The sequence below is a fragment of the Leuresthes tenuis genome, unplaced genomic scaffold, assembly GCF_036924035.1.
Source record: "Leuresthes tenuis unplaced genomic scaffold, fLeuTen1.0.hap1 SCAF_5, whole genome shotgun sequence".
NCBI lineage: Eukaryota > Metazoa > Chordata > Actinopteri > Atheriniformes > Atherinopsidae > Leuresthes > Leuresthes tenuis.
Window position 1 is genome coordinate 3627730 of NW_027325359.1, and position 19643 is coordinate 3647372.

Below are 19643 nucleotides of genomic sequence, written 5' to 3' on the forward strand. Positions count from 1 at the left end.
GTCTTGCATAACATGACACAAAAACTTTTTTTTTTGCTTTGCAAACGTTTGCTTTGCTTGTCCCAATGAGATCACATCCCGTAAATAAAGCTAAAAGTCCTACCCAGAATAATGAGTGTGTTTGTATGTTTTATCCCCCACCTTCTCCTGAATGAAGCTCAAGCAAATGTCTTGTTTTGGCTGAAGAGCAGCAGGACTCAAGTTGGATGTTTGTTGTGTGGGCTGCGGCTCTGCTGCAGCTCAAGCCTGTCTGGAATGAACTGAGCCAAGCTTAGAGGCGGGAGGCAGGCAGGGACAGAGAGCTTGTCTGGACTTGCCCTCCACAGAACAGAGGGAAGCGAGGACATAAAGGCAGGGTGTCAGCAATCTGAAGCACTCTGAGGCGGTGCCAGTAATGTGTCTACTTTATCTTTACTGCAAAGGATCAGATAATGTCAGGTTAACTCACCTGAGCAAACCACTAAATCACTGCTTAGGTCTTGATTTTAACAGCATTCCTACAGTGCAGGGAAACCCTTGCTGCTCATTGGACTCTGACAAGTGCTGCTCTTAACTATGATTTCAAAGCACTTGTGCTTTACTTGAGACGATACCCACTTAAGGTCCACTCTGTTATGGGGCCAAAACAAATCACTGTCATGGAACCACAGCTGTTCCGAATGTCTATCATTCTACGCTTTGAGGGCTTCTCGTCAGTGATGGCTTGAAAATGAAATTTGACAGCATCAAATTAGTTGAGAAGAGACTGGATTCAGTGTCAACTCACTGGCTTATTCTGGAGCTTTTTGCTTTATAAACAAAATCCTGCTTCTGATGGAGACAGTAGTTGGGTCCCTCTGACCAGTAAAGCAAATCTGAAGCAATCTTTTGAAAAGCCACAAAAAATTAAATACGAATCAGACATGTTCCCATTGACTGGTTTGAAGCAAATCAACTAGAAATTACATTACAAACTGTGTTGTTAGTGGTTGTAATTCAGTTGAAGAAGCTGTCATTAACAAATTTTCAGGAGGAAAAAAAACAACATCTACTGCTGTGGACATCTAGAAGAGGAAAATAGAGAAAGCTCTTCTTTAGGAATTACTGTCTTCTCTGGGATATTTGGGATATTATAAAACATCAGGGAAGACACTGGTCAGTCAGGTGAGTTTCATGTTTGTTGGCTCAGACCAGAAACAGGTGATGAGTCACTTCATTTAAATCTTTGCCAGGTCAGAAGGTATTTTTAAAGTTCTTTGCATTCCCCTTAATGTGCATAAAGGTTTGAAACAGGCACAAAACTACCTCAGGCAAGCGTCTACATTTTTTAACAGTAGTAGAAGTCTTTTTTTCATATTTTGTAGTTGACTTGCAGACACTGTTGCGGCTCATTGCGTGATACAACCTTCATTTCCATGTGAGGGTTATAAAATCTAACACACACTTTTAGTTTCCAACCAAATGGACTCATTGACCTTTCCTTTTGATGTTTAAAGCATGAGTCACAAAGTCTCACATTAAAATGAAAACCTTTTAAGGCGAGTACTGATTTGTAGGTGTGGCTATGACAATGCTTTGCCTGTCTGTTGCCGTGTCAACCACCCACATCATGTGATCTCGATATGTGGTAAAGGGATGCGGGGTGGTCTTCATGTGCAGACAGGTAGGCATGACTTGTTGAAACACAGGCAGAGGAGGATTTCCAACCTCAGCTCAGAGTAGGTGTGAGAATGAACATCTTCTTAAAGAGTTCTGAGGTATTACATAAAATATGTTTAATCTGCTTTGACTTGTTGCTGCGCTGGTGACACTGTCTGCCTCTGAGACTTCCCTGTAGAGCTGCTGCTCTTGTCGAGTCTTGTCCCAGAGAGCTTGGCTCATCCCACAGTTTAATGAGGCAACATGCAGTTGTTCGGAAGGGAGTAAATTACACACCTTTCACCACCTCACTCATGCTTAAAATCCTAAAATAGACAATCATGTGCAGGCTGTGCAGAGAAAAGTGAGAGAAATACATCATCTTTATTGGATCTTACATTTTTATGGCTTGGGGTGTGACCTATGCAGCATGCATGAAATTCTTCTGCTGCATTAGGATGTATTGTCTTGATGTCAAGAAGGATTTATAGTGTACAGTATGGTGTCTGTTTCCATATTGGATGATTGAAGCTAGACTGGCTGATCTCTGCTTCCTGTCTATGCATCATGGTTTCATTGCTAATCCTTAAACTAAACTTGTTACTTTTGTCCAGGTAATTAATATTTCTCTTCTCTTTTCTTCTGAACAATATTAGACAATATTCAAAACAAGAAGAAGAACACAAATACTAAACAACACAATAGCATTTAAAACACAACAAAGCAGGGGCTGCATGGTGGTTTGCACAGCAAGAAGGTTCCTGGTTCGAATCCCGTCAGGGGTCTGTCTGTGTGGAGTCTGCATGTTCTCCCCATGTATGTCTAGCTTCTCTCCAGATACTCTGGCTTCCTCCCACCTCCCAAAAAACTGCATGTCAGGTTAATTTGTGACTCTTGATTCCACCGAGGAGTGACTGTGAGAGTGGATGGTTGTTTGTCTCATTTGTCTCTATGTGGCCCTGTGATGGACTGGCGAGGCGTGTACCCTGGACAGTTCACCCAATGACCACAAAATGACAAAAAAACAGCATTTCTGAAAACACAACAAAGCAGAAATCACATCATGTCACAAAAATATGACATTTAATGAAACACAAGCCTAGAATAAGGAAAACCAACAGTTCACAGGTAAAGAACACAGATATCTTTTTACTTTTTTTTCAGCCTTAATTTGTTGTGTCCTCTGTTTTCTGAAATGTATTTTCTTCCATATTTATGTTTTACATTATTGTTTTGATGTTTTTGTAAAATTGTGTTGTTTTTTTTTTTAATTGCCCCATAATTTGCAAAATGTTACGAGTTTTTTGTGCTTTTAAAAATGTTTATTTCTTAAAATGTTATGTTTTTATTGTGGTCTTTTGTCAGATTTTATTCCGTTTCTTTTGCCATTATGCGTCTCTGTTTTCTGTTTTTTCTTTTAATGGTTGTTTTTTTTCCATAAAAATGGTTTTGTTTTGTACCTCTGGGCCACCGTACTTCTCTTTTCATTTACATCACTCACACAGTTGCTCGCGGTCTCATAAACAGGGGAGTGAAAGTTGTGACATGAGGTCACAGCTGGTGAGTTTGTGTGTGTTTGAAATCCTATACAGATGTCATGTTTGCCACCAAGCTCATCGGCTTCAAAAGACAGAGCTATTACAGAGGAAGTTTGTTGCCGGCGGGTTTTGTTTATTTTCTTAAAACAGACTTCTGTCTCTGGTTGAATTTGCATTTAAAGGACCTGAAGAAAAAACGGGAAGACACATGATAAACCTAAATACTATTATCTCACATATAAGAGGTTACACACTGTCAAAGATTAAACTAGAGTTCCCAAATCTGGGTTTTCCTCCACACACTGAGACATACAAATCACAGATTCAATAGCTTGCTATGCAAGGATAATAGATTGCATTGCACTCACACAAAATACTGTACATACAGCCTGCACGTTTTCTACAGTAGGAGTCTTTGTCACAGGGCCCACGTCCTCTGCAGTGAGCTCCTGACCCTAGTTAGAGTGGGATTAAATGTATGTTTGTATGTGAGACAAGTGTGTGTGTACGTGTTCGTTACTGCCATTCTCTGTATGTAGCCTGCCCACTCAGCTCCTCCACCCATAGGCCCGGATTCCAGCAGACCTCCATGCTCGGCTGTTGGAGGGGGTGTTGGGGTTGGAGAGCAGGCTTTGAAGAAGGCTCCAGTGACTCATTACCCAACAATCCACCCACCCGCCATGTCCTCTGCACCCTCCAAACATCTCCTTCCTTGCTCCAGCAGCTTCCTCTGCCCCTTGTCCTCTGGCTCAGATAGCGGACACTCAGCTCCCTGCGCGTACACACACTCGCTGATTGCTTGGAGAAGAAAAGAGATTTTGTTTAACGGTTGTCAAAGCCTCTTCTGTGTGTGTGTGTGTGTGTTTATGCGAGTGTGTAATTTAATGCCACATGCAAGACCAATACACTAATCTATAAATATTTCAACATCATTTGGAATAAATTTCATCTGAAAGGATCTCACCATTCATGTTTAATATATCAACCTTCGATGTGTAAACTTGAAACTCTGATCTCTGGCACCATATCTCCTGCCACAGTAATTCCTCCATGTTTCCTTTGGAGGGGGGGGGTAGTGTAAAGCTACACCACAAACTCCTGTTCCCACTACCACACAAGTCAAATCCCCACCTTTAACTGGTGTCAGCACACATTGGCGTATCTCGTGAGCACAAAACCAGACTTTTAGCAATCGGATCAGGATATGTCTGCATGTTTTTAACATACGGCAGCGTGTCTGTAAACGGTGTGTTCATTAGAAATGACATCCAAAGGAGATGACATCATGCGGCTTCCTGTCTGGAGCAAAAGGGCAAAATTACATTTTCAAATACATGTGATTCACCAAACATTAGAGAAATGAGTCTTTTTGTTCATGGGAAAGTGTTCCTAATGAACTCACATCTCATGCATTTCCAAATAAGTATGGGGTGGGGTCCAAAGCTCACAGTCTGAGCCCAGTTTAGGGCAAATTCAAAGTTAAATGTGAAGCAGGGTGGAGGCGGCAGGCAGAAAAAAGTTTGACATTTTCAAGTCATTTTCTGAAACTACTTTGAACATAATTTTCCCACCGAAATCAAAACTAAAGCCAGGTGTATAAAAATTAAACTTCTACTTATTAAAATTAGTTTTACATCTTTAAATAATGTCAACATATACATATGAATTAAGAAAGAGCTAAAACCGTGCAAGCATCATGGATGAGGTTCATATTTCTACAGGTAAGTTAATTTGAGAAGTGTGTGTAGAAGCTTGTGTTTGCATTGCTGAAGTGTGCTTGTGCTGCATTTTAAGTCTAATTTGATTAATGCTGACCTCCCATAAAATTGCAGCCCCTTTGGTAAAAGGTTGCCCCTGTGCTCAGTTTCTGGGCAGCGTGGACACAGAGAGGAGCATTGTAAGTTGCAGTGCTTCTTGGGAAAAACCCTTGAGACATGAAAAACAGGACATCCTCTTATTCCAGTCTTTATTCTTCCCACTTCCTCCTGCTTTAAAGGATACTTACCAAACAGCAACTAACAACCATGTAAAGCAAACTAAACCCATCATATATTCATAATACTGACAGACCAGTTACGTTTTTTATCAGATATTCCATCAAAACTTCAGTAATGTTGAAGTATTCTTTATATGACATGTTATGTCTCATAATGTTACTTATATGCCTGATAGTCTAAAGATAAGAGAGGGGCATTTTGGACATCCTTAGAGATGTTTAAGATTTCTTCATTTCCTGGTATAACTAAAAAAAATTGCTATCTCATCTTGCTCTCAAAGGTTCACTTTGCCTCATTAAAAGCTTTTTCCCCTCATGTTTTTAATCCCTGTCATAACCGGAGGAGAGTTTCTGGCGTATGTGCGTTGCACCTGTGTGAGTTAACGATTTTTTAATGGACCACGAAAGTCTTCAAAACAGATGTTCAGAGTGGCTGGTGTTACAGTTACATTGTTCATCTTTTCTCTACAGTCTATGGTAGTGACAGTCCTTCCATCATTGTGGGAAACAAAGTTGTTTATTTCAGGAAAATATATATGTATATATATATATATATATATATATATATATATATATATTTATCACATTCACAAACAGAAACCTGGTGTGACTCAACAGCAGAAAGCAAAACTAACAGGAATGAACAGAGGACTCATGAACAGCACAAAATAAAGCAGGAAGTTCATCTGAATACCAAACATTACATGTCAATTTAAAAAATGTGCAAAGTCAATGTTACATTTTCATTTATTTTGTGTTGGAGTGGTAAAAAAAATCTAATGATTTTATGTAAAATGTTTATTCAATACATCTGCACGCGACTGTAATCACTGCTTTAATCTGTCATTTTAATTAGAAGTATAGATTAGAGTGAATAATAGCCTTGGAATAATAATTATATTATTGATCTGGTTTTGAAAATTCTAATCTGGAAGATTATAAATTTTATAGCAACAAAAATGAAGTGCCACATCCTTTTCTGTGATGGTCGTACAACACAGCCTCCTCAATGTTAATGTGCCATACGTGAAAACCTTTTCTTCTCTTTACTTTACTTTAGTCGCATCATCATCATCATCATAGTCATATAATGGTTGAGGCTATTAAAACGACCGCCCAAGCCAGCCATCATAAAAAATCAGAAGAATAAGAGATTGAGAGAGACTTGATGATGTTGTGTCCTCCTGCCAGTTTCCTGAGGTTTAAACCTTCCATCCATTCCCAGATCAACCCACACAGGCTTAACATCACTACAATTAAAGCATGCAGTCTCAGATCCACATGCCTACGCCCTGATCAGCAGCGATTAAATGCACTCTGCAGTAACTGAAAAATACACCTCTGTTGGGTCCTGCTTTGATTGATGGAGACATTTGTTGCAGGGTCAATAACACGCTGTTGAAGTGATCAGGGAGCTAGAGCTATGCAGCGAAACAATATAGAGGATCTGGGAATGGATTGTGTAAGAACCTGTCCTGTTATAATGGGACTTTCCAGCCTCTTGTGTTCTCATTACACTGAGAAAGACATCTGCAGACATTTAGAATTGGTTCACTATTTCACAACTGAATATCATATAAGATATAGTGTTCCTTAAAGAAATAATAATAATAATGACATAATCTTTCTGTTATCCGTGTGCTTCCCGTGAAATTACAACTACCCTATAATAATGCAATATAGACTAGATATTGTTTGCTAAAAATAAATGAAAAAGTACGGCAGATTGAAGTTAATTCTAAAGCTCACAGAAATTTACGGCACTTCTTGTCTTTAATAAAACCAACACACTGAGAGCGTCGCTTTATGACTTCTCATTCATTGACTGAAAATGAAAACAATTCTTCAACAACTTGTGTGAAGATGTTAAGCAGAGAGAAAACAGAAGATGTTTTATGAATAACAGGATTTGGTCTCAAATTAGCTTTCAAAAAAGCCTTTTTTTAAAGCCTCATTCTTGGGTGTTGTTTGATTTCTTAAGAACGGACGCAAGATGGTTTGAAAATGTTTCAGCTTATTGTTTGTGAAAGGTGCAGCATCCCTGATGAGTTATCCGTCCATTAGATCGTTCTTGGTGTGCTGTTGGCTTTGGTGTGGCGCTGGAGAGTTCCTGCATTCATTTTTCTCCTTTCAGCAAACTCTTCTATTGCCACCAGTAATGATATATTCTCTGTGTTGGAATTTTTCCCTCTCTCCCTTAATGTGCTCATTTATCTTTCCTTCTCTTTCATTTGCCCCTCCCCTTGTGTAATATCTGCGCTGGACTCATTTCCTCTCGCCCTGATAATAGTTCTGCACCCGGGGTCATCATTACAGGTTATTGCAGTCATTCGTTTCACCTGCAGTTTCTTGTCAGGCAAAGTTGATCATGCTGCCTTATTTGCTGCACCAACAATCTGATGTAGCTTACAGTAACTCACGGTCAGCTGGTGTTAAGTTGCACCAGAGGTTTGCCTTTTAACTTACCACTTAGATGGGCTTTCTCCTCTTAACTGTCTATTGCTCATTTTCTTTTATGCGCAGCTACCATTGCAGTTATTACTGCTGTGCTATAGGGGATGAATGTAAAGCCTGGGAAAAGTCAGCCCAAACCAGATAGACAGAAAAAGTCCCCTTTAGTGAGTTAAACTGAACTTGTCTGCAGAGACTGTAATAACGTCTTACAATGGACCCGACTGGGAGATGTAATGTTATTGTAATCTGTTCATGGTCATCTGTTCTCACACCCACTCAGACAGGTGCTTGTAACTAAACCTCCCCCCAGGAGCCCAGTTAGACTGTGATCCGACTCAGACCATACAGAGCAGCTCCAGAGCTGAACCACAGCTGCCCTTCTCAGAGTCCAACCATCCACTGTGATCCACTTCATGTTAAAGGATGTCTGAATTAAATCACTTACTGTACATTAAACTTAAAACTGTTTTTAAACTGTTGTATTTATGAAGGAAATGTAATAAGTATGAATTTCTAGCCAGCACCAAAATCCTGATAAGAAATTTCCACTGACCATTATCTGCTGAGTATGTCATTGATTGATTATTAGGACTCAAAACCCTTTATTTGCAAACTCAGTTTCAGGATGCAGCGATTTGCACAATTCAAGAATTCTAGAAAGTCGAAGAGTTTGAAGATTTCTTCATCTTTGTTATGTAACATCATTAAAACTTAAGAGAAAATCTGTTTGCACACATGGGAGAAGTTATAAAATGAATCTTGAATAAACACAATCTTTAGGCCCTCAGGTGGCACTGCATTAAAAACAGAAATGATTATTTTTGTTAGATGTACAGCATGGACTCAGGGTCACTTTTGGATCATCACCCCTTCCAGAAGGGAAAACATGCACACGCAGAGAAAAAAACATGTACACAGCCGGAAGTGCAGTCACTTTGAGTTAACTGAAGATGGATTGAAGTGCAGTGGAAAAAGTGTTCTGTTCTCAAAAAATTTGAATTTGAAATGTGTTTATTGTAAATAATGTAGATGCTGCTTCCTCTGGACCAAAAGGGAGAGCATGTGGTATGTTATTAGATCAGAGATTAGAAGCCAGCACCTGTGTTAGATTGCATCAGTGCACCTAGCAAAGGTAATTTTCATGAGGGCACTGTTGATGACCTTACCTTAGTAAGACAATTCGAAACACTTTCTATCACATCTTAGTCGTGCATATTACAAAAGGTAAGAGTCCAGGTGCTACATGACCTGCCTGCAGTACAGACCTGTCATCTACTGAAAAAACTTGGAAAGATAAGAGAAATGAGGTGTGAAAAGCTGTGCAGTTGAGAGCCTATATCCAGGAAGAATTGAGTAATATTCTCAAATACTAATATATGATATTTTCAAATACTTATAGGTTGTTAAAAGAAGATTAGATTAAACACAGTAGTAAATATGTACCTGTTTGAACATTTTACCAAATATACATACGGTATACACATTTCAAGACAAAGCTTTTTTTTTTTTTCTTTTTTTTTTGTTGAGTAAAGTCTGAAGTTTTTGAGTCGACATTATCTGACAGCGATCTTTGTGTTGCCTGCTTCCTGAGGCCACTGAAAGCACGCAGAGCTCTTTCGTCCACGGCCTTCCGCCCCCTCAATGCCTTGTAGACATTCCTGACAGCGTCTCCTCTCTCTGTCTGAGGCTTCTATCCGGACAGCTGGGTCTTGAGCAACATGATCCCCACTCACCAGTGCAGCCCCTGCCAACACTTTGTATGTGCTGTATGTGAAGGCACTAATGCATATCAAATGCACACGCGTCTCAGAAGTGGAAGGTGCCACATTCAAAAGATTTCCCCAGAAAAACAGGACTGAGGAAAAGAAACTGTGTCTGTTACGGGGGAATATTCCCCTCCAACTCACATATGTGGAGTCTGCTTGTTTCTATGGAATAGCAAATGTAGTCTGGATGTGGAGCAATATTAGGCTGGAGGGAATATCTCAGAAACAGACAGGAAAGAGTCACTGCTAACTGCTGTTGCTGTGGAATCCCGTGATTTCTGCTCTGTCACAGTCACAATGACACAGTATTTATCCGTGTTTACACATTTAGTGTTGCATTCTGGCCACAGTCACAACCAGAGAAAGGCCACACAGCCGAAGATGTGGATTTCGGGAGTTCTCTCTTCATGACTCAGCAGTCAGAAATTAATGTCAGATAGAAAACAAACATGGTTGTCATGGCTGCGGACAGTCAGAAGAAAGACCCCTTTGTGGATAAGATGAGGGAGGGAATTTGTCCATGTTATACCCAAAACTAGATCTGGGAATCAGATGACCTTCATTTGTATGAAGGGATGAGAATCAACGTTGAACTATGGAAAGCTGAATTTCAGTCAAGCAGCCCCACTTTAACTCTCAAAAAGTTCAGATTACCCAGGACACCTGGTTCACATTACATCAGCCATGACTTGAGGGCGTGTGTTTGCAAAAGTATGTTCTCAGGTATTCGCTCACCTGAGTCATGCGTCACAAAGCAGAATACCTACAAAGGGTCTTGGCAGTAAAACGAGCCTGTGAATAGCATTTCACTGAGACAATCCTATTCCTAAAGCTTAAAAAAGAATATCTGACACGCCGCTGCTGGTCTTTCCATAAGGCTGCACATTTCAAGCCCATCAGTGAACAATGACTGTTGTGTCACTGCTGTCCAGAGTTAACAGACACTGTTAGCAAAAGCCAGATCTAAGAGGCTGTTTGTATGTAAACCACCTCCAGAGGCCTTGCCTTACGTCTCTGCTGTTTGGGCTACGGAGATTTTTATTTACTCGAAGCATTAGTGTTGTATCCTTCTGGCGTCAGATTAGACTCTGATGGGAACGAGTGAGGAAATGACACAACTTAAAGCAAAGCTACACAGTAGAGGTTTACGGGAAGCAGAAAAATACCCACATTCTCATGTTGGAATGAGTGATGATACACACCTCAGTGAAGTGATGCTGAGATGTCCTGTCAAACTCTCCATCAGCTCCGTGGCCACACAATATAAGGCTTCCATGTAAAAGCAGAGTCATTTTCATTGACTTAATCGCAAATGTCTATATTTAGAAGCTAAATTATCCACCAAACACAATCTCTTTCATACCCCAATTCAGACCCAGAAGATTAAATCTCTGCTTTTTAAATCTCTTGATATGTAATCACTCACATAATAACAGGACTGAGAAAGGTGAAGTGCTGCTTAAAGCTTGAAACTACAAGGTGAACCTCTGTGCTTCGCATTTCTACTGCATACACAGTTATAAGTGACTATTCTGACTGTATCATTATTTTCATCCTCATTTTTCATCTCCAAATTACATAAACTTGAATGCCTGTTTAATTACTGACAAGTGTTATGTCAGTTACGTGGGAGGAAGGGGCCTAAATGATTAATACTTCATGTTAAGGTGTGAATGATTATTAGGCAAATGCTCTGCCTCAAGCAAAATGGAGCAAAAAAGAAATTTAAAGAGTGAAATAGCTGATATTCTGATATGTGAACGCAGAGATTGGACAGATTATTATGAGGATTTATGGATAGATAAACTGAGAGAGACTCTTGATAAAGCAGATAGTGACAAGGGAAGTTTGGGTCAAGCTCCATGGTTTAAGACTGACTGAGAAACAACTCCAGAACTCTTTGCTTGTCCCTAGATGATGCATATCTTATGATGCATAAAAGATGACTGATCAATGTCCCGCACCTCTTTCTTACATGGCTTAAAGCCTTTTAAGAGCTTGCCGATCATTCTCAGTCATGACGATTGCAGCAAGGGAAGGCAAAACAACTATCTGAACAGCATCCATTTGGCTGTGGACGCTTTTTCAGTAAAAACTGGTCATGAACACTTCAAGAAACTGTCAGACATCGTGAATAGAAGACTCCTGGTTTTATCTAGGAGCTGTACTGTCACAGACTATTTTTAGAAGGCATTAAATAAATTATCTGATCGTTATTCTATGTACGTTATTTGTTACATTTGCTTGGGAATCAAGAATATGATCGGACACCTGGGTGTCTGTAAGGCAATCCAGTTGTGCACATTTAAAAACAACACATTTCTAATATCAACAATTTAGCTCAGATCACTGAGAACATTATCTTTAGTGAACAGCTGAATCAATCCAGAGAAATACAGTTTGCTCTAATAACTGTGAAGACGGAGTAGTTTCACAAATTCCCCCAAAGAATTAACTTTCATGCCAAAGGGGGTCATTTAAGAAGCAGTATGTGAACTGGGACTTTGGCATGACTTAAGCCACAACTTGGAGTCGTATCAAAAGCACATATCTCCAAAGAGCAACTCTTTCTATTCACAATTCCTGTAAACATCTCATTCAGAAGGAGGAGACACTTACTCCTGTCAGAATATTCTGAAATGAGTCTAAAGCAATCAAATGCATCGATATAAAGTCGTAAGATATCATAAAAATATCTGAATGAACCTTGAAATTATATCATATATGTAACTGTCACAACTATACTATTTTCTGTATGAAAAGCATTAAAATTCCATCATTTCCTCCTATTTCACATTTGTCATTACTCTTTCATCATGTTGAAACACTTGCTGATTTTATAGTAGTGCCAATATATCTGTGTCAATAAAGATTAATAAGCTATTACTGTTAACGATGTGAAATGAGTTTGTGTGGGTGTGTTGTTAAGTTTATGAGGATGAAGAAATGGAGTGAAATATGTTTTCTCTGGCCGTCAACCCTCACCTGACAACACCCTTATCAGTGCGGCTTTTTGTGTGAACAATAAACGCCTCAGAATGACTTATTTTTTCCATCTTGGCAGTTTGAAGACGAATTGAAGAGGTCCGACCTGGAATTGCACTGTTTCCCACCCTCTGCATTTATTCAATATTGTGCTGCTTTTTCATAATGACGTACTGTGGCCTGAGTGTGTGCCAGAGCTGAGTCACAGGATGTTTGTGCTGTCTGAGATCAGAGAAGGAGGCGCAGTGTGTGAGTCTTTCTGGACGGTGGTGTGTGTCCACACCAGCGAGGAAGTAGAGACAATTTTATTTTGTGTGGCCAGATATAGAGTAAATTATGACTTCTAGTATCAGTGTCCAGAACCACTGCTCAGAGTTGTACTTCAGGGGTTGGTTAAAACACAAAAGATTCAGAACTAGCTGGATGTTCTCTGAAAAGCTTGTGTAGTGGTTCACTGGTAAAACCCCTGTGGACCTTTGCTCAGAGGCCAAAGGTGCGTATGTGTGTGTGAGATTAACGTGGTGCCAATTTGTGAAGCAGTATTTTTAGAAAGAAGACCCGTCCGCTCCTGTAATGCTCCGCAGATCAAGGCTTTGGTGTGTTCATGGTAGCGTGATCCCACTTCAAAGCAGCACACATGAGCGGGATGCGACAGGGAGGAGTCTGACTCTATGATACTCTTCATTATTCCCGGCCAGCGAGTTGGCTCTCTGTCACCTCTGACCCCCGCACATTTGTGCTCATAACACACTTCCACTCCACAAGATCCTCAGCGGGAGATATTTATGTGGAGAGGAGCTCAGGGCACGGAGTGCTTTAAAGTTTATTCCCATGCTGGAAAACACAGCGCAGTGGAATCTCTTTTTAAGACCTGCATCTGTAGATTGACATTTCTATGACATATGGTTTTCTTTACTTTAGATCTGATTAATTTCCTTACATGTTTGTTGTATTTTTACATTGTACTTTACATGCAGCTGTAAAGCAGCATGTCTCTGTCTTTGAAAAGTGATATAGAAATAAAGTTCACTTCATTATTTTCTGTTCACTAAGCTGCCTAAGCCCTTTTTTAAAAGGGTTTATAAATTAAAATCTCAGTAAGGATTGTAAGAGAGCATAACTGTGTGACTGTCACAGCTGAATGTAAGACTGAACTTCTCCTTTCTTACCAAACTTACTTAAAAGTGAGTATAAAGGTAGTTTAAAAGTATCTTCTGTTAATATACTGCTCTTACTTGCATAGCAAATGTTAACACATTGTAGTATATTTACATACAAAACATCTGATTCTAAATGTCCTCTAAACATTTAGAATTCCAAAAAACCTATAAACCTATATCCTATCTATAAAATAGGTGTGTTTCTTCCGCCACGTTATGTCCTGTAAAATAGGATATGATAACAAGAGAGTAAATCTGATTCATCATGTGTCTTCCATGCGTTTTTGAGAGCAGAGGCCTCTGATAAGAAAAGTGTAGATAAAAAACATTTGATGACAGCTTGAACACTTCTAAATATCAACATTTTTTTAACCCATTGTCAGAAAAAAAACAGATACAACCCTTTATATATATATATATATATATATATATATAACATGTATATATATAAAACATACAGGAGCAATGAACTGTCCACACCTTGGAAGCAGGTGTGTTCAAAGAGTCTTTTAAAGTGTCCGCTGCTGCTGACTGAGTCTGCTTATCAGTCATGACTCAAGACTGAAACACACCCAGTGAAAATAAAGAGTCATATTCCACCTGACAGCAGAGAGGAAAGGGACTTTCCTGTCGTCCACTCCCTATCTATGGTTGCATGTCAGGCATTTATTAAGAAATGCTGCTGGTGAAAGGTGTTGCTCCGTGTCAGATATACAGTTGCTGATATCAGACGTTAGCTGCACGTGGAAGACCATTTGGCACAGCCAGTTTAGAAAAATAAAAGTAGAAAGAGAGGATAATGTTATGTCAAAAACAGATATTTATTAAAATAAATACACATGACACACATTGACATAGTAAATAATTTAAACAACACAAGCTGTTTGCCAGTAACATCTTTTTCTGGAAACAAATAAATTAACATCTTGGTTCAGGGAGTCATTTCCCCTGGAGAGCAAACATGAAATAGTTCAAGAGTTCAGTCCTGTTTGGAGCTTCTGATAATCAATCTGTCGGCAGTTGTCCCGTCAGTCCGGGATCTCAGTTCCGAACAGTCCTTCATCTCCGGACCGGATGACCTCGTCTTCCTTTTGGTCCGCATTTTCTTTCAGTGGTCCACAATGACACTGAAGGAGAAGACACAACACATGCCATTAGTTTATGGTTAATGTCTCCAACATTTGTGTCACATTTTAATTTACATGACTCATATTTATGTCTATATACAGTCGTGTTCCTAGAGTGTCTCTCACCATATTAGGAGGAGTTCACTGCCAGTGTCCCCGCGGCGGTTCAGGGCGCTCTGGCCATGCGCCTCTCCTGCTGTCCGGGCGACGCGCTCTCGTCCTGCCGCGTTTTAAAGTCCTGGATGGCCTTTCTGTTCTGGTAATCGATCAGAGCCATGGTAATCACTGCGTTCCAGCAGTTCTCCTCGCCAGAACATCGGAAATCGATCTCTTTATTGTCTGTAGTTACGATGGTGAAATAGACAAACTTGCCGGTGCGCTCCACGCAGTCCACCTTCTTGATAGACTGCAGTTTGAGCTCCTTGCCCTTGGAGCGCTTCTGCGTGTCGGCGTAAATGTTGAGACTGTCCGTGGTCAGCACGCACGTCTTTCTCTTCCAGAACTGGAGCAGGTTGTCGCTCCTCTTCTCCAGCTCTCCCTCCTTGAGAACCTGGCAGATCTCCGCCGCAGACATTTTCATTTTTTATGCCGGGCTGTTTTGTGAACCCTCTTGCTTTCCTCTTGCGTCGCCCGCGTAAGGAGCTTCTCCGCTAAATCGTAGTAATCCAGAGTGTGGCTGTGAATGAACTAAGGCAACAGGGTTTTTTTATAGTCTGCTCTGGCCTCAGCCCTTCCCTCTTGACGTCAGATAGTTAGGGAATGCATCAACAGTTGCCAGTGGAGTAATTCAAGGCTGTGTGTGGGCGGAAGCTGTGGTGCAGGCGGGGGAGGAAGTCCTAACGTGGACCCAATTACACTGCCGACATGTTAATTAGTAATCTACATTCTACCGTGGAGTTTGTCCAAATATTTGCCCACTCTGCAGTAAGTGATTCAATATAAAATGGGTAATCACCAGATGTGCGCACAAAGTAAGCTGGGCGGCGTGCGTAAAAGTCACAGAGACTTGTAATAACAGTTTCAGAAGGATTTTATTCCCTGTTTGAATTTACAAATTGGTCTTTTTTCAGGTCAGACTGGTTATTAATTCCATTTAGCCAAGACGTTATTAAGCCACCTAGCTTTATTCTTTTAAAGGCTAATCCTTAAACCAAACGTGTTTCAGCTCAGTGTTGTTTCACATAAACTCTGCTATTTCTGTCTGTGGATGCCAAAAGCTCCTACAAGAACCCAAACAGTCCACAAGCACAGTTTCCATTTAGAGAAGACAAGAGTTCATCAGACTTGTTTAGCCACCTTCGACAAAAGGATGAGTTAACAAGTTTGAAGCACAGGTAGTTCAGCAGTAAGCGGGCCAAAGTGTTTTTTATGAGTAGTGGAGCATTTTGGTTTGACAAAAAATAAGTAACAAAAAGTGCAAATGTAGGTCAAACTAAACCAGATAAATCAGTTTCATATCATCTTAAAGTTGTCTCTTACTGTTGGTGGGTCAGTTCGTAGGGCCAGGTTTTCATTTGACAAAATGAACCTACAAGTTACTGTAGTACTGCTAAATGGAAACATACAGTTAAGCTTTCATCATGGTCCACTTCATGTTCATTATTACTGAAAATAAAAAGATTAAAAAAACAACAACAATGAACTAAATATAACCAGTTGAAAATCTCTTAAATAACTCATGTCAGAAAGAATCGTGCTATATTAAAATATTTGTTTATGGGGCTGAAGTCTGTTGTACTCATCATTTCAAGTTTTTTTAAGCTCTGTATTGCTCTGAGAATAAGACCATAAGCTGAATAACTAAAAATGGTTTCACTGAGTTCAAGAATCAAAGAAAAGGCTTTAAGTTACATCTTGAGTTTACACATGTCCCATTATTTTTGATAGACCCAGAACTAGAGGGAAACAAAAATGAAAGCTATAGCAAACCACTTTGATGCCCTTTGAAATTTGCTACTGGGGTGGAGCGCTTATTTCTTATCATCATGACTCTCATCACTCTGCACTCCTTCAACTGCTCCTGACCACAGAGTCACCCTGACAGTCACCTGACTCACTTGGTTCTGGCTGCTGATGTCAGACTGACAGCAGCAAACACTGGATGCATATCACTGAGCTCCTGGAGCCAGTGCGAATCAGCATGAAGAGGTGGTAAGAAGGCAGATGTCATCAACTCTTCCCCTGCTGCCATGGTATTCATTTCAGATAAAAGGCACCAATGTGTGTGTCTGTGTGGACAGTGCTGAAGGTGCTTAGAGCACCTACTTCTGGGTTTCCTGTCTACTTGTCAGTCAGTCTCCTCCTAAAGATGTTTTGGAGATTTTTCCCCTCAGGAGGCAGGTCGTGGAATCATCAGCAGCCTCATTGCCAGACACACCAGCTCTCAACGGCTCTGCAGTAAATTTGCAAATAACTCGGTGACCACCGCTCTCTGTGTGGCCCAGAGTTACAGGCCCACCTATATGAGGCTACATATATCAACACCATGTGACATACGGATGTAATGGAACCAAAGACAAAACCACGGTGAATCACTTTAAACAGCTCCACACCCACTATGCTAAGTTACTCCTGCGTTGTGTTGACACAGGGGCAGGATGTGGTGGTCAATTCAAACTCCTGACCTCAAACAAGACAAAGGCACACGTCTGCAGTGAGTTCAACTGCCTGCTGGCTTCTGTTGAGTGAAAAGGCACCTGGCAGTATGAGTTTGAAGTGAAGTGTGTGGGTTTTTGTTTAAAGGAGTATTGTGGTTGAGGCAAGCAGACATGCCCAGGCAGTGACTCAGTGTGTGCTGTAGCACCACTTTGGAAGAGTTTGCTTGCCAAAGGAGGGTCAGGGTTTGGAGCATGTGCTCAGGATGAAAATATTGTGTCAGCCTGTGTCTGTGTGTGTGTGTGTGTGTGTGTGTGTGTGTGTGTAAGGGTCACTATCTATTTTATTTGTTAATATAAGTGGGGTATTTTTAAAAAAAGGACAGAAAAATCTGTGAAGTTGTGGAGGAAGTAATGGGAAATATAGGCATGAAGCTGCTGTAGACCGTGCTGGATGAGCTCAACATGCCCCAGTCTGCAGTGGCAGTAAAATGGGAACATGCCAGTCTTTTCCTGTTTCTCTGGTTTGTGGGAAAGTACGACTATTTCTGGAGGGAATTGGACGGCACAGTGGATCTCTGGAGGTGTGTTGTGACAACCTCAGGTTCAAATCAGTGCTCTCAGGTTCCCAGTGTTTCCATACAGACAAAACAAACTCCCAGACACTCACAGAAGGGGAAGTGAGATAATGTGTCACCTGCAACAACGAGGAGGGTTTCAAGCATAAACAAGAAACAAAAAGTGAGTGTGAAGGTTAAAGAAACTTTGTGGTTTTTCACCACATTTACATCTCTGTGATGTAGCCTTGAAAACACGAGCACATGGGTGTGACAGGACAGCAGGTGGAAGGACCAGAAATTCCCAGTTTGGAAGTCATGTCGGGACATGAAACTGTGAAATGTTTACTGTAAATCACCATGAACAACACTCGGTGGATCTAGATCTGATTTGACTTTGAAATGAGCTGCTACATGTTATAAATGCAGATTCACAAGAATGTTGAAAAAGGGATTATGAAACATATAACAGAACTTCAGAGCTCTAATTACGGATGTGATAAATCCTTTCACTTTCAACCAGAGCAAACATTTGTCATCAGCTGATATTACTAAGAAAAACTGTCAGTGAAATACTGATGAGCAAAAGTTATGAGGCACTCCACAAATAAACCTTTCCGTAACAAAGGAAAAAGGACTGAACTCTGAAAAATTCAGCCTCTCAGACTCATCAGCAGGACACATGAACATCAAAGAGAATTTGCTGCTGACAGTGAATATTACATTTCAGACAAGCGACCTATTTCTTAAAAGATCATTTTTGAAGGTCATACAGTGTTAATATATGAGTACTCTAATTCAGTGTTTGATCTTACTGATCAGGAGGATAAATCTAACCTCACATTTTTGAATGAGATTGTTTCCCCCGCTGGCTTTTTAGATTCCTTCATATTTCTGTACACTACTACAGATGAAGTAATGTGATATGCATCGTGTGTGTTTATGATCATGGTTATAGTTGGTGAAAACCTTCCTCTTACAGTGGTCAGCCTAACAATGGGAAGCAGTATGGATGTGACGAATCCAACAGAGCCTGCAGGTAACAGCTGCATAGTGTGACACACTGAGGCTCACACACACATGCACACACACATCCTCTTCTGCACTTTGGTGACATGCCCTTGTGATGAGACTCTACAGCTATTTGAGGCATTGTTCTGATAAGCCCTGTGTGTGTGTGTGTGGCCATGCCGGCATCTAGCAGCGTGGGAAAAAGAACAAATGGCCGATGAGTGAAGCAAGCAAAGACAATGCTGCAGGAGGAACAAGGAAAACAGTCACAACTGCTGCCATGCATGGTATACTGTCCCGTGAAAAACTCTTACTGAGTGATGGCAGCTAAAGATTCCAAAGAAGGTAATAAGTCAAATCTGCACCACATTCTTCATGATCAACCAGCCGTTTTGAAGAATTCTGCCCTAAAAGAACAACATTTTGGTTCTTACATTCTGAAAACCACCAATCTCAATTTATATGCATGGACTCTCAGACTTTGTTAGGAATACGCAGGGTTATGAAGCCTCTACTAACCCTGAACAAGTGGTTTTGGTAATGAACCAAGCAAAAAGTGAGTGAGAACTGGACTAAAACAAACAATAGTGTCAATAGTCACACAAGAAACTCAATTTGCCGTGTTAGAGGCAAGTCTTAAGAGAAATAATCGAACATGTCTTGGGGCAAAAGTCCTATAATCTACTGCACCACCATCTCTCATACCCCCTAATTCTCTCATACCCTCTGTCTGACAAACAATCAGACACAGGGTATGAGTTGTGCTTCAAAATTTTGTTCTGTGGCCACAATCACATACTTTTAATCCCAAGTGATGGCAGCAACAAGCGTGAGATGG

General features: G+C 40.5%; 1 protein-coding gene across 1 annotated transcript; it reads right to left on the reverse strand.

Moving 5' to 3' along the window:
- Nucleotides 1–14318: 14318 nt before the first annotated feature.
- On the reverse strand, nt 14319–15344 carry phlda2 (pleckstrin homology-like domain, family A, member 2). Its single transcript, XM_072385527.1, has 2 exons — nt 14770–15344; nt 14319–14643 (listed from the first exon to the last, which is right to left on the reverse strand). Exon 1 carries the CDS (start codon nt 15221–15223, stop codon nt 14810–14812), a length of 414 nt encoding a protein of 137 aa, XP_072241628.1. The 5' UTR covers nt 15224–15344; the 3' UTR covers nt 14319–14643; nt 14770–14809.
- Between the last annotated feature and the right edge of the window lie 4299 nt (nt 15345–19643).

Bases quoted from the DNA above. Each gene is read 5' to 3' on its own strand.
- phlda2 (XM_072385527.1), bottom strand. From the start codon at position 15,223: ATGAAAATGTCTGCGGCGGAGATCTGCCAGGTTCTCAAGGAGGGAGAG.